Source organism: Palaemon carinicauda, chromosome 38 (genome assembly GCF_036898095.1).
Source record: "Palaemon carinicauda isolate YSFRI2023 chromosome 38, ASM3689809v2, whole genome shotgun sequence".
In the NCBI taxonomy this organism is placed as follows: Eukaryota; Metazoa; Arthropoda; class Malacostraca; order Decapoda; family Palaemonidae; genus Palaemon; species Palaemon carinicauda.
In genome coordinates this window covers 6,603,491-6,620,372 of record NC_090762.1, presented here as the reverse complement: position 1 = coordinate 6,620,372, position 16,882 = coordinate 6,603,491, and the positions used below count along the sequence as shown (strand labels likewise).

General features: G+C 35.0%; 1 protein-coding gene across 1 annotated transcript in view; it reads right to left on the bottom strand.

Moving 5' to 3' along the window:
• Positions 1–11,124: 11,124 nt before the first annotated feature.
• Positions 11,125–16,882, bottom strand: part of LOC137630404 (facilitated trehalose transporter Tret1-like) — a 15,968-nt gene continuing 10,210 nt past the window's right edge. The window contains exons 4-8 of the mRNA XM_068361856.1: positions 15,811–15,961; positions 13,469–13,631; positions 12,009–12,725; positions 11,625–11,742; positions 11,125–11,334 (exon numbers count right to left, since the gene is read on the bottom strand). Coding sequence (XP_068217957.1) covers positions 11,152–11,334; positions 11,625–11,742; positions 12,009–12,725; positions 13,469–13,631; positions 15,811–15,961 — 1,332 coding nt within the window. The 3' untranslated portion in view covers positions 11,125–11,151. The remainder of the gene's footprint in view (positions 11,335–11,624; positions 11,743–12,008; positions 12,726–13,468; positions 13,632–15,810; positions 15,962–16,882) is intronic.

Sequence of the window (16,882 nt, the reverse complement as noted above, 5' to 3'; positions counted from 1 at the left end):
GTCTGGAAAATTTGACATATCATTCACACTCTCAGCACTTTATGCCACGTAGAGTACATTATGGATTACATTGGTTATTTCATATCTGTAAATTAACATGAACAATTAATCTTCAATAGTAAACAGTTATAGAAAAAAGAATCTTACAATTCTTTGATGCCAAGTATAATTATGACTGTGCTTTATATCTTTTACGTTCAAAAGTACATGCACAAAGCTTCTGGAATGCTATCGAATCATTGCCACTTCCCCTAAAATTTAATCTTGACAGCTTTTATATTGCTCATGAGTGTATTTCAGAACAGGTAATAAATATTTTTAGTGTTTGTGTATATATATATATATATATATATATATATATATATATATATATATATACTGTATATATATATATATATATATATATATATATATATATATATATATATATATATATATATATATATATATATACACACACACACACAATCAGACACCTTAAAATGGTGAAAGAGTTTGTGTATTGCCATGATCAGCAAAGCTGTACTAGTCGGACCTACCCATCCTAGGTTGGTTTGTTGTGAACGATCATACAAAAGTCTCCCATCATCAATCCACAGTTGGCCGGCATGATGATAAATACAACCAAACCCCAGACATGACTAAGGACATGGCTGAGGCCTTTGTCCTGCAGTGGACCAGTGTGCCTGAAAACCTTAAATCAATCAATCAATCAATCCTGCAGTGGAATAGAAACGGCTGCATTTGCTGTTCTTGTTGTATATCATCATCAGCTATTACTAGTTCGATGCAGAACAAAGACCTCTGACATATCTCGACAGCTCTTAGCTCTTTTCTTTAATAATTTCGACAGCTTTCAGCTCCTTTCTTTTATAATTTCGAAAGCCCTTAGCTCATTTATTCATCCACACTTCACTCATGAAGGGGAGTTGGCTAAACCGTTACCATCATATGATCTCTCCTTTGCTTCCTTATACAAAGCAAGTCTCCTCTCGGTTGTTTGCATACACCCTGCTCTCTTTAATACTTCTCTAATTCTGTGACTCATCTCTTCTCTTATCTTACCATCAACTATTATATTTAATTCATATAGTTATAAAAATTAGTGTCTTCTGTTCTTCCACCATCCACATTAAAATTAATTGATCCCTCTTTCTTTTTCCCAATAACCCTTTAACCTTGTTGCCTATGCTTTTTATTATTATTATTACTACTAGCCAAGTTATAACCCTAGTTGGAAAAGCAAGATGCTATAAATCCAAGGGCTCCAATAGGGAAAAATAGCCCAGTGAGGAAAGGAAATAAGGAAATAAATAAATGATGAGAATAAATTAACAATAGATAATTCTAAAAACAGTAACAACGTCAAAACAGATATGTCCTATATAAACTATTAACAACGTCAAAAACAGATATGTCATATATAAACTATAAAAAGACTCATATCAGCCTGGTCAACATAAAAACATTTGCTCCAACTTTGAACTTTTGAAGTTCTACTGATTCAACTACCCAATTAGGAAGATCATTCCACAACTTGGTAACAGCTGGAATAAAACTTCTAGAATACTGTGTAGTATTGATCCTCATGATGGAGAAGGCCTGGCTATTAGAATTAACTGCCTGTTTAGTATTACGAACAGGATAGAATTGTCCAGGGAGTTCTGAATGTAAAGGATGGTCAGAGTTATGAAAAATCTTATGCAACATGCATAATGAACTAATTGAACGACGGTACCAAAGATTAATATCTAGATTAGGAATAAGAAATTTAATAGACCGTAAGTTTCTGTCCAACAAATTAGGATGAGAATCAGCAGCTGAACACCAGACAGGAGAACAATACTCAAAACAAGGTAGAATGAAAGAATTAAAACACTCTTCAGAATAGATTGATCACCAAAAATCTTGTAAGACTTTCTCAATAAGCCAATTTTTTGTGCAATTGAAGAAGACACAGACCTAATGTGTTTCTCAAAAGTAAATTTGCTGTAGAGAATCACACCTAAAATTTTAAAAGTCACAAATGTAAAGAAACATTATCATTACTGAGATCTGGATGTTGAGGCGCCACCGTCCTTGACTTACTTACAATCATACTTTGAGTTTTGTTAAGATTCAACTTCATACCCCATAATTTGCACCATGCTCTAATTTTAGCTAAATCTCTATTAAGGGATTCACCAACCCCAGTTCTACATTCAGGGGATGGAATTGATGCAAAGAGAGTTGCATCATCTGCATATGCAACAAGCTTGTTTTCTAGGCCAAACCACATGTCATGTGTATATAGTATGAAAAGTAATGGACCAAGAACACTACTCTGTGGAACACCGGACATCACATTCCTATACTCACTATGGTGCCCATCAACAACAACTCTTTGAGATCTATTACTTAAAAAATCAATAATGATGCTAAGAGACGACCCACCCACTCCCAACTGTTTGAGTTTGAAAACAAGGACCTCATGATTAACACGGTCAAAGGCAGCACTAAAATCAAGGACAATCATACGAACCTCCTGACCACAATCAAGGGATTTCTGTACAGCATTGGAGATTGTAAGAAGGGCATCACAAGCTCCAAGCCCTTTACGAAAACCAAATTGCAAACAAGGGAATAGAAGATTACCTTCAGCAAACCTATTAAGATGTTTTGCCAGAAGACGTTCAAAAACTTAGGTAATATGGGAGTTATGGAAATTGGGGGGTAATCAGTGGGACTTGAGCTACCACAAACACATTTACATGGAGGAGTAACATTGCCAATTCTCCAACAAGTGCTAATAGCTCCTCTTCTTGCTAACTTGCACAAAACAACAGATAACTTTGGAGCTAAGAAATCTGCTGTCTTTATAAAAAACAAAGGAGTGATACCATTTGGGTCTACACCTCCATAAGCATCAAGGTCCATCAACAGAGCTTTAATCTCACGAGATCAAAAAGCTAAACTAGTTAGTTTAGCCTCAGGAAAACAGGAATGAGGAAGTTCAAGTTTTTCATTACTCTGTTTACTGTCAAAAACATGAGCCAAAAGGGTTACCTTTTCCTTTGGACAGTGAGTGACTGAGCCATTTGGTTTAAGTAAAGGAGGAACTGTTGCATCTACACCAAAGAGTGTAGATTTAAGGGTAGACCGCCATTTATGTTCCTGAGTTTTACCGGAAAGGGTTTCTTTTATGGTTAAATAATATTGTACTCCTTTTCAGTTGAGGCATAAACTCTCTGAGCAAAAGCTCGAAGCTGAGTATAGTTGTTCCAGGTCAAATCTGATCTGTTACCCCTCCAAAGATGATAGGCCTCCTGCTTCTCCAAATAAGCACGTCTACAATCATCATTGAACCATGGTTTGTCCTTCACTCGGTACCTTAGCACACGAGAAGGGATACGCCTATCAATTATGTTGACTAGATTTTCATTCAAAGGGACAACAGAATCTATACTACTATATAATTGTGACCAATTCAAGCACAAAAGATCATGCAAAATCCCATTCCAGTCTGCTTGGGATTTCATATAAATTTTACAACTTCACTACTAATGAAATCAAGGCATGATCAGATATCCCGACTGGAGAACCAACCTTACTAGTTATAACGCCAGGGGAGTCAGTGTATACGAGGTCCAAGCAATTACCAGATCTGTGAGTAGCTTCATTTATGATTTGCTCACAGCCTGATGCAGAGGCAAAGTCTAAAGCTCTTAAGCCATGGGGATCGATAGGAGAGATAGAACTTACTACTCCCTATGGTGAGCATTAAAATCACCGACAAAGACAAAAGAAGCCTTTCTATCATCTTCTTGTATCTTAGCCATAATGGTAAGAAGACAATCGAAGTTAGAATCATCCATGTCTGGATTCTGGTAGATGGAACACAAATAAAAGTTGTTATGCCTGCCACAAACTTTAATTACCTGAATCTCATGACATCCACATTGATAGCAGGACTTATGAGAAGCAGGGTACTCGGTCCTAGCATACACCGCCATTCCCCTGGCCCTAGGGATGCCATCTCGTTTCAACATTATTGGCTTCTTAAAACCAGTTATAAGGAGCTCAGATGAGAGCCTCATATTGGAAACCAAAGTTTCTGAGCACAAAAGAATATCATACTGTCTGGATGCAACTGTAAGGTCTTTAATATTTTCATTACGACCACGAATATTGCAATTTAGAAGACGACATTGACGAAATCTAGGACGTACTGGTCCCGGATTCCGCTCAATGTCTCCAGACAGCATAAGAATTAATAGAAATAAAAAACTCAACTTTCTCTTGCAAACCCATTTATCATCATCATATCCTCCTACACCTATTGACGCAAAGGGGCTCGGTTAGATTAGCCAGTTGTCTCTATCTTGAGCTTTAAATCAATACTTTTCCATGCATCACCTCATACTTTATGCTTCATAGTCTTCAGCCATGCAGGCGTGGGTCTTCTAACACTTCTAGTGCCTTGTGGAGCCCTCCTAGTTAAATGTTTGGTGAACTAATCTCTTGGTGAATGTGAAGAGCATGCCCAAACCATCCCCCTCTAACCCCTCACCATGATCTCATCCACATATGGCACTCAGGTAATCTATCTTACTGTTGAGTTTCTAACCCTGCGCTGTCATTTAACTCCCAATATTCTTCTGAGGGCTTTACTCTCAAATCTACTAAATCTGTTAGAGATTGTTTCGATGTCATACCACGACTCATGTCCATACAGTAACACTGATCTCACTAAAATGATGTATTGCCTGATTTTTTAATATAAATTCAGAGGATTTGGTATCCAAATTTTACTTAACCTAGCCATTGTCTGCTTGACTTTTTTTTTCAATCTTTAACTAACTCAAATTTTAATGACCCTGTATTGGAGATCATAGTTCCTAACTACTTAAATGATTCTACCTCATTAATCCATTCTACTTCCAATGATATTTCATCTTCCATTACATATTCGGTTCTTATCATCTTTGTCTTTCTTTTCCTCATCTTGAGCCCAACCTCCTGTGATATTTCATGTATTTTGGTAAGCAATCATTGCAAATTCCATGGTATTTTGCTAATAGGGACTGCATCATCAGCATAATGTAGGTCAGCTAATTTCCAGTCCAATCATTCTCCACCATGCCAAATGTTCTATGCATTACAAAATCCATGAGGAGGATAAACAACATAGGTGACAACACCTTCCCATAGAGTGCTCCACTGTTCACTGGAAATTCATTTGATAGGGCTGCACTAACATTAACTTTGCACTTGGTATGATCATGAACAGACTTCCTCAAAATTACATATTTAAGAGGAATTCCATAATAACGCAAGACTACAAAACTGGCTGGTGCACACTTTCAAAGACTTTTTCAGAGTCCACAAATGCCATCAAAAGTGGATTTCTATATTCTACACATTGCTGTACAACATGGCTCAAAAGGAAAATTTGGTCCAGTGATACTTGTACCTTGTCTATCCTGCTTGTTCATCTCTCAGCTTTTCATCAATCTTTCTCTCCAGTCTCTTTAGAATAAGCATACTATATATTTCCATAACAACTGTCGTAAGTGTTATGCCTCTCTAATTATTGCAATCCGTCAGGTCTCGTTTTTTTGCAATTTTTTTGCTATGGTGGAGAAGGAATTGACTGGATTGGTGATATGAATTTATCAGACCTAGAGTATGCTGATGATGCTGTCCTTGTTAGCAGAACACCACAGGATTTGCAATGCTTGCTTACCAGAATGCATGAAAATATCACACGAGGTTGGGCAGAAGATGAAGAGAAGAAAGACTGAGATAATGAGAACAGAGTATGCAATAGAAGATGAAATATCATTGGAAGGAGAACTGATTAATAAGGTAGAATCTTCTAAGTATTTAGGAACTATGATCTCCAATACACGGTCTTTAGAATTAGAGTTCATTGAAAGATAGAAAAAACCCAATCAGATAATGGCTAGATTAAGTGAAATTTGGGAATCAAATCGTCGGAAATTACATATAAAAAACACACTATATATCAGTTTAGTGAGATCGGTGTTACTGTATGGACATGAGTCATGGTATGACATGAAACAATCTCCAATAGATTTAGTAGATTTGAGAACAAAGCCCTCAGAAGGATATTGGTAGTTAAATGGCAGGAAAGGATTAGAAATGAAACTATAAGAGAGATTACTCGAGTGCCATATGTGGATGAGATCATGATGAGGGGTAGATGGAGATGGCTTGGGAAAGCTCTTTGCACTCCCCAAGAGAGATTAGTTCAATAAATGTTCAGCTGGGGTTCACAAGGCACTAGAAGAGCTGGAAGACCCAGACCTACGTGGTTTAGGATTATGAAGTGCGAAGTAGGAGATAATGAGTGAAGAAGTATTGAATTAAAAGGCTCATTGCGTCAATAGGCGTAGGAGATGATGATGATGATGAAATGCAGCAGTTTTTAGTCCACTGCAGGACAAAGGCCTCAGATATGTCCTTAATCATGTCTGGGTTTTGGCCATTTTCATCACCATGCGGACCAATGCGGATTGGTAATGGTTGGAGACTTATCTGATCGCTCATAACAAATCAACCTAGTACGGGTAGCCCTAACTAGCACAGCCTTGCTGATCATGGAGATATACATACCCTTTCACCACTTTAAGGTATCCCCACTCAGAAAGTATATATATATATATATATATATATATATATATATATATATATATATATATATATATATATATATGTGTGTGTGTGTGTGTGTGTGTGTTTGTGTGTGTGTGTACATGCAGTGAAGCTGTTATGAATATAAAGACTGGCCGCTTTCACATGTAAAGCCTTTTCGACGTACATGACAGGATGTTGTGCATTCCAGAGACATGACCCATTATGCCGTCCTTTCCATGTTGGGAAAATGGGTGGCACCGTTTACTTTGAAAATTTCGATGATATTAAAAATGATATACGATAGTTTAGAGTACGGGATTTCAAGGATACAAATTAGTATTTTTATATACATGAAGTAATAGTAATTTGAATAGAGTTGAATCTCTCTCTCTCTCTCTCTCTCTCTCTCTCTCTCTCTCTCTCTCTCTCTCTCTCTCTCTCTCTCTCTCTCTCTCTCGCTAGCAATTAACTTAACTATGAGACTCATTAGCTTTTTAAAGCAGCTTGTTTAAAACGTTATCTGAATTTTAGTTTTAAGGCTTTTGTCCATGTAAATTTCATGGTTACTCGAATACATTTTTTTAATAACTATGAAATAAACATTTTACACGTTTACTGTATCTGTATCATATAGCTACATAATACTATGTTTTTGGTGTATCAAAGCTTATATCAAAACATAGACACCAATTTAGTATTTATATGTTGCTTCTATTTTGGACTTGTATTTTTCTCATATTAAAAACTAGAATAATTTTACTGGGTTTAGTTTTGTCCCGTCTAGGGTCGTCATATCGGATTCATTGAACAAGCCCAATCAGTCCTGTGTAAAGCTACATTTTGCGCCATCAATACACCCGTAATGGCCACGATGGTCGTTTGAGTTCATACTGTAGACACCCGTGGTTATTTGAAAGCACGACTTCAGGTTGTGGACGGCGGACAGCGAAAAGGCGATACGTGTAAAAGCGTCCTTACTCATCTGATAAAAAAAAAAAAAAAAAAAAAAAAAAAAGGAGTATTCTAGACGATGTCTTGAAAATTGACAAGACCGGTGAAGTTGCACATAGCGTAATTAATTTTTTCCCATTTTGACATCACGTGTTTCTGTAAGTTTTACGCGTGGTCTTATACACATTATATATATATATATATATATATATATATATATATATATATATATATATATACATATATATATATATTTATATATATACATATATATATATATCTATATGTATTTATATATATATATATACATATATATATATCTATATGTATTTATATATATATATATATATATATATATATATATATATATATATATATATATATATATATATATATATATATTCTATATTGAAAAAAATTCTCAATTAAAATGCCATGCTTACAATACTACAGAAAGTAGGTTACTTTTGTGAAACTATTTTCTAAGTCAACAAAGAACGGATAAAGATGGTTATTACCCGTTGGGAAAGCGTTGTAATATAATAGAGCTTACCCGGCTGTATTAGAATATACACTAAATAAATAATGTAAGCTACTGCCCTCTTGCACTACCAAATCTCTACTGGACTGGAATAATGACTGCTGGTGCTGGAAGGGGAGCCTCAGCCCTCATTCCTCGGTCAATGTTTCCCATATTACTCCCTCTTGTCTTTTAGTTGCCAAGAACGATTTACTCATATGATTTTTTTTACCACATTAATTATGATAAACGAAATGACGTGAGATAAAATGTTATGAAACTCCATAAGAAGCACGTGATAATTTCGATAATGTAATTTGATCAGGTAAATTTTAATCAAACCTTTGGACATGAGATCTAAAAAGTTTATCCTTGTCAGGAATTCGCTCTGTGGTTTCAGCTTTTCTAATCTACGTAGGAATGTGCCTGCAATAACAATGGGAAGTGCATGCATATAAGAAAATAATTCATTTTAGAACAGAAAAATGCTTTTAGCTAATTGATAAAGGTGAAGAAGTAATAACTATACTGTGAGAATTGATCGGGTTTGCTAATTATATTCTGTGTGTAGAGATGTAGCTCACCTGGTCAAAAGTAGCGTCCTTCGTTGCCATAACAACGATTTTGACCGTTGTCAACAAGGTAGTTTTCCCAGATTCGGGAGGTCGATATTAATAGCAATGTCATGAATCAACCCTTGGAAACTACGATTACGGAATGATTTGAAATAAGGAACGTTATCTATTACATTAATTAGATATTGCATTAATTGATATTTTGTTTGTAGAGTGCTCAACTCATCTTGATGTTTTAAAGTGACTAGATCACAAGATTGAAGAAAAGATACACGGTAACCCTATTCAAGCCAGATATTAAATTATTAATATTAGTCTATAACGATTTTTTGATATACTGAACTGTATTTTAACTTAATGTTCAAAATATTTTATCATGTCTTAAAAAGAAAAAAAAAAAAAAAAAAAAAAACACCATGCCGGGACGTTCATATGTTTTAAAGGAAATGATAAGGAAGATGACATTCTATTCTGATCCTGAATAAAAAGGAACAGGATATACAGCCATAGTCGTCTTCGTCTTTGGTAGTCTTCGCTTCATTTATACAGGCCGACAGGGGTTGCTTTCAACGAAATTTTCGACAGAGCGCAAATGTGTAACCCAGTGATTCATTTCAGATAGAATTTATATACAGGAGAGGGATGCCATAGGCTGCAAACAGTGGAACACGTTCTGGTGCACTGCCCCGGATAATTGAATCGGCAATTAATTGTTAATTATTTCTCGTATCGTTTATTTATTTTCTTATTTCCTTTCTTCACTGGGCTATTTTTCCTTGTTGGAGCCATTGGGGTTATAGCATCTTGCTTTTCCAACTAGGGTTATAGCTTAGCTAATAGTAATAATAATAATAATAATAATAATAATAATAATAATAATAATAATTGAAATACAACCTGGGATAATGGGGAGGGGGTATATTTGACGAGGGTGATGTTAATGCTCATTTAATTTTTATGAATGACCGGCATTGTTCATGTTATTTTGGATACCATTTTTAACTTCAGTCTCATGAAGACTATTTTATCAGTGGTATTCTCATGAAGACTATTTTATCAGTGGTATTCTCATGAAGACTATTTTATCAGTGGTATTAACTTTGTCATTTTAACATATTGTTTATTTTAAACGACCACGTTCTAACTCCATCCATCTCACTTGGCTATGTTGCTATTTCATTAACGCACTGAATGGTCCTCTGGCCCCCAGTGCCTTGGTCTGTACTCCAAATACTATCCGTTCATTCATCTTGGTAGTTATTATTATTATTATTATTATTATTATTATTATTATTATTATTATTATTATTATTGTTATTATTATTAGAATTTGGAAGTCATGCAGCAGGTGGTATTAGAAGGGAAGCTGCAAAGAACCTGAATAATACGATGTACCGCAGAGGGCAAACATTATAAGCTGTACCCCATCAATGAGTTAGTGTATTGAATACCGTATAGAGTGATTGCAAGAGAATGAAAGAATCTGCTTGTTATATTTATTAACATTTATAGCACGAGTAAATTTTATTTTTTAAATATTATAACATTAAGTTCAAAAAAAAAACTTCACTTAAGAAGCCTTTTCAAATTGTTTGAAGGTAAGAAAGTAAACCGAATAAGGGCCGTAGATTACCCTCCCGTCTTGATAGCACTGTGGGAAAAGGGAATTATTTTCACTTCCTGTCCCGGATTTCAAGGCTTCAGCGGCAAAGGATGACTGGCCCTTCAAGTTCACGAGAATGTGCTGTTACGCCACATGTATTCGTATGAAACACGGTTATTTTTCTAATTGGTTCACTATCTGACATATATATATTTTTTCCTATAATGTTATAAATCCAGTGCCTTATGAACTATTTGTACATAGATGCATTTGCATATGAAAGGTTTGCATGTTTCTTTACGAAGTACATTGATATTTATGGGTCTTAAACATACTTATAACTTATGAGGAATGTAGAGCTTACATAATAACAACATATATTTAATGGATAAACAAATAGCCTCTCTCTCTCTCTCTCTCTCTCTCTCTCTCTCTCTCTCTCTCTCTCTCTCTCTCTCTCCATGGCGAGTCCGACCTCTTGAAGTAATCGATACACGGTAAAGTAAATTGTGGTCGAACTAATCCTGGTGTTAGTCTTACAAATATTAACCTTATTTATACCATAAAGATTAATTATATACAGTATATATGTATATATATATATATATATATATATATATATATGTATATATATATATTTATATATATATATTTGTATATATATACATATATATATATATATATTATATATATATATATATATATATATATATATATATATATATATATATATGTATATATATATATATGTATATATATTTATATGTATATATATATATATATATATATGTTATATATATATATATATATATGTATGTATATATACACAAACATATATGTAGGCCAACTTGAGCTTTTATTGTTCATCCAACGGATCTCCCTTTGGTCTCCTTGATGAAAATGAAAGTGAATACAACTCCTAGGACGCTGATGGAAGCGTAAAACCAGTAAAGACCCGCTTGCGTCATAGCGTCCTGCATGGGGCTATACAGTTGGAGAGCCAGGAAGGCGAAAATGGTTCCCGATGAGAAGCAGATGGACGAGGCCTGAAATGAAAAGATAATTTAGAGATGCAAGATTCATTAATTTTGATTGATTGATTAGAAGTTCTCTGGCATCCTGATCTTTTTTTTTTTTTTTTTTTTTGAAACAAAATTAAAGTTATTCACTCGTTTTTTTTTTTTTTTTTTTTTTTTAACAAAAGTAAAGTTATTCACTCGCAGATGGGATAATTCTAGTATATTTGGATTATTAATTATATTAGAATACATTACGTGAAGTTTTATGTAACCACAGACGTTAATTGGACAGTTCGAAGTTGTCAATCGTAACTGACCTGGGCACGGATGTTGGTTTGGAAGTACTCTGTGCCCAAGATGAAGGGTACTGGATGTACGCCCACATTGATGATGAACATTATGACTAGAACACAGAGTAGAGGCACCCAGCTGAGTCTGGAATAGAAAATTGAGATGTTGATAAGTATTCGTAAGGTAGTATATTATAAATATTGCATTTTGTTATGCGTCCCAGTGGAAAACATATTTTGAGAAATTAAGTCAATTCACTCAAGTTTTGAATCGTGGGAGATCAGAAATAAGGATTTTCGTAGGAAAGTTGAACATCGGCTAGTTTCCTTTTTTCTTACTCCTATATTTAGCTGGACAATTCTTTTATTTATGGATGAGTTAATTAGTATGACCGATAGAAACTTCCTTACCTAGAATAAGTTTCTTCCTCATCTGGAAGACTCCCTTCGGCTAAATAGACGTAAACTCCAAGAATGATGAGAGCCATGGCGTTGATTGCATGCGAGATGATCAAGCAGTACCTTCGTCCAATGCGGTCCAGAAGGAAAATGGCCACGATGGTCCCTGCAACTCTGATGGCACCGACGACCACTGTGGCAGCGTCCGGGTCCCAAGGTGCTCCGGCAGCCTTGAGGACCCTGGACGTCTGTATCATGAAGACGTAATTCCCGCACAGTTGCTGGAATAGGAACAACATCACCATTATGGCGAGGTTCTTCCTGACTTCCGGTTCCAGGAGTCCCTTCCATCCCACTTGCCCTCCCGTCGCGGTGGTGAGGTTACGGCGCTCCAGCTCCTGTACTTCCTCTTCTATTATGGCGTAAGGCCCTCTGAGTTTCCGGAGGATCGCCAGTGCCCGCTGGCGCCTCCCATGAATGACGAGGTAAGATGGCGAATCGGGAAGCAGGAAAGTTACGACTAGCATGATCGCAGGAGGAATGGCACATACCAGTGCCAGGTAGTGCCACTGGAGGGCGTACCCCATCCATACTGTATAGAGGCCACCCAGCACTATGGCCACAGTTGGCATTGTGGCCATCATGCCCCTCACACTCACGTCAGCTAGTTCCATGACGTAGGAAGATGCTGCTACTGAAACTGCTCCGCTAGCGATACCCACTATAAATCTGGAAACAAAACCTTCTGTTAATCACTGTAGGTAATTGCATAGCGAATCTTAACCTAGAAGCCCTAAGGAAAAGTGGCTGAATTCAAGAAATAATTATTTGTTTTGTTTTGTTTCTAGCTTTATCCTCTCGTCCAATATGTTAATAATATTTTTGCTCATCACCCAAGTTCCAGATTTATTTATTCATCTATGTACTCATTTTAATATTGGTTTCATTAACTATTTATTGTATTTAGTCATTGTTCATATCCAATCAGTAAGCACACACATTCCGTTTTACTTGGATTTAGTATTTTGAAAGTTTCATAAATGTAGAAGATGAAAGACAGATACAGCTTTATGTTGAATGTTAAGATATATATATATATATATATATATATATATATATATATATATATATATATATGTATATATATATACCTATCTGTATTATATATATAATAGATAGATAGGTATATATACATATATATGTATATATATTATATATATATGTATATATATATATACCTATCTGTATTATATATATAATAGATAGATAGGTATATATACATATATATGTATATATATTATATATATATGTATATATAGATATATATATATATATATATATATATGTATATATATATATATATACATATATATATATATATATATATATATATATATATATATATATGTGTGTGTGTAAAGCATTATTAGGGCTTCCCGTATCGTGAAATGCTATGCAGTTTTGTACTGTACCTGGACACGAGCATGACCTCCGGGTTAGGAGCCAATGCATTCATCAACCACCCTATCAAAAAGGGGGCTGCAATAACTCGCATGGAACGTATCCTTCCTAAGGTGCTAACCAACCATCCAGCCGTCCATGCTCCAAAGAGCATACCCAGGGAGACCATACTACCTGGAAATACACGAACGAAAGTACTGTTAGATGAAACTATACCTTCAAGTATAGTTTGGATTTTATGAAGAGAAAAATGTCTTTGATGGGGTTAATTTCTGTGATAAAGCAGCATTTCCTATTGGATTAAGTTTTGAGAAATAGCGAAATCCTCTTAAGGGATTACTTTTGGTAAGAAGATTCACTATAGGGATTTATTTCTAATAGGAAGCTTACCAATCAGCTTCCCTTTGACCTCTAACTGTACGAACTTGTTAACCTTTTACTGAATCTCCATTTCTACTTCCTTTATTCAATGTCGCTGTCTAACCTCTGTATTAAACACCTAATTTCCATGAATGTAATCAAACCTGTTCAGATCTTTGATCAAAAAGTAAGGGCAGAATTTCCCGAGCTAGAAAAATATATGATGCAATCAAGACTTATTTTTAATGTGACATAACCATTTATTGTTAAAGATTTTGAAGTGAAAGTATTCATTTTGGGAGATTTGGTTGAATTTAAGCATTTTCTGATCAGAACATGAAGTAGCGTAGGGAGTTTTTTTTTTTTTTTTTTTTTTTTTTTTTTTTTGTATGTTGATAATTGTTCAAAATAAACTTTTCGAGTTTCGCTCGTAAGTTCCGTTATGTTTTATATGGACAAACTGACTTCTTTGTTATTTGGCTAAAAAGATGAAATTATTTAGGCAGGCACAAAACTTCATATCTTTTCGGAATGTAAAAACTCTATCGTTCTAGCCTTAGAAAAGATTACGTTTTGTTTGCAGGTTAACAAACATGACTAAATAGTACAGTACTTCAGAATTTTTTTGGGGTAGAAATTTTAATTTAAAAATAGGCCATCCATTTAACTGCGTATGAATATGGTATTGTATGAAGGGCGTTATTTTTATTTTCTTTGACGACCTCCGTATCACATACTGTACATCGCCACCAGCATTAGATGAATATTTAATTTGCTCTGTCGATAAGTATCTTCATTTATTCATGCATAAATGATAGTAACCGAAAAGTATGAATAATTTGAAACTGAAACTAGCAAGTAAAAAAAAAAATAAAAAAGTTTTTATTTTCAATAAAATTATTATAGATGGATGTAGTTTACTTGATTAATTTGAAAATGACTTTTAAGTTATCGTTTCCATAATTCAATAATTCTTAAGTACTTGTTTCCAAGGGGAAACGAATCACACTCGTAAACTGGACATGGAAATAGTATATTTCATTGTAAAGCCACACTCCTCGTAACGAGAGTTTTACGCAACAAATAAGATTACACGAGAGATCTATTGCATGTTTTTGATATTCAGCAAAGTGGCCCGGTGTAACTGAATATTCGTGACTCGTCAAACGGCTTATAGTGGGGAGAAAAACCAGGACGAATCTGAAATCGTATACCATTCCTGTTTGATTTGATCTCTTTGGACCATGGTTGCTTTGGTTTACATAAGGATGACAATGGTCAGTTGAATATTTTTTTGTGATTCAGATCTGGAAAGATTATGATTCACTTTAAAGAAACAGAGAATTTCTTCTTTAATAGTAATACAATAAGATAAAGAGGAAGTGGCCAGGTGTCATTTGTACAGCGTAAACGTCTTAAATTTTATAAATCTTATATGAAATGTTGTTTGTGTTATAATCTTGTAAGATAGTAGCTGTGAAAAAGTTTTTTCTATCTACAGTAACAGAGAAAAGTGACTGACTTAAAAATGAACTTAATACAAAAGAGAGAGATAAAGTATTTAGAAGATATTGGAGATTTAAGATTTACGTACCCTTGCCTGCTATTTCCTTTAAACAAAAATAGGAGGAAGGACAGTAAGTGATAAACTAAAACCAAAATATATATACGAGTAAGGGAATGCTTGCAAAATTTAAAACTTTTGTATATCTTCAACAGGTGTTACGTTTTGCATGCAAGTTGAAGAACTTATAAATATCCAAAATTGAAATGAATGATACCCCTTTCAAAATGAACGTAATAAGAGGAATACGTATTTGCAGTATATTGAAAAGCCTTATTAGTGACATTCTTTTGAATGTAAGAAATAGAAAGAATGTACGTTAGTAAGTAACCTTGATGGAAGATCTAGTTTCTAGATTATTCTAGTAGCCATTGCAGTTTCAAAGAATTACACAGCCCTTACCTTTTATGTCTTTCTGCAAGCCCTTACCTGTCATATCTTTCTGCAATGTGTTGAGTGCCATTTCCGTTCCGACCAGGGTAGCGTTGTTGACCGCAATGTCTGACAGCGCTGGCGATGGCCACGGTAAGGCGACACCTAGGGAAAAGTGTCCCATGCAAGCCATACAAACGAGCCCCATCTGGAATGAGTGGGGAAGATGGGTAGATTTCCTAGGGAGTTATAGATTTTTATTGCTTGTGTTATTGATTGGTAATTTTGAATCTAAACAGACACAGATTTTTTTTTTCTTTTTTTAAATCGGCGATTGTATTTTTTTGTATGTAGAAGCTAATAGAACTGGCATCCTGTATTCCGTGCCGATTAAAATCCCGCATAGAGCACTTCAGTGTAGGGGAAAAAGGAAGGAAAGTATGTATTTGACCCATAATAAAGTCAAGCACTTGCCTCATGTTGGATGGAATTAATAAGTTCCGGGTAACTGGCCTAAGAAGAGATTTTCAAAGCTTGATATTTGAGGGAGTGAACAAGTCGCCAAGCAAGGAATTCTGCTTGATACCGTGGATGGTTAAAGAGAGTTTTATTTTGATCTCTCGTTAAATATTAGCAACTAATAGGACTGAAGCTTTCGTTTGGCCTCTAATTGACATACTATTTAATTTTTAACTCCCTGCGGGATGGGTAGCATTATGACCCTCAACCAATCACAAATAGGTTAATTGGTATTATCTATCGATATTTATTGTCATCTAGTCAAATGAAAAAGACTAAAATAATACATTCTTGGCTAACGGTTAAGTTTGATTCAAAGAAGGCGTCATGCATTACGTAATGGTAAAGATCATCACACTACTGCCAGTTTTAAAATAAAGAGAATGTTTAATGTTGACACACGTCTCTCTCTCTCTCTCTCTCTCTCTCTCTCTCTCTCTCTCTCTCTCTCTCTCTCTCTCCCGGCGTCAATGACCTTAGATGTCAGGATGCCTGAAAACTTTAAATCAATCAATCAATCAATCTCTCTCTCTCTCTCTCTCTCTCTCTCTCTCTCTCTCTCTCTCTCTCTCTCTCTCTCTCTCTCTCTCTCTCTCTCTCTCGTGACACT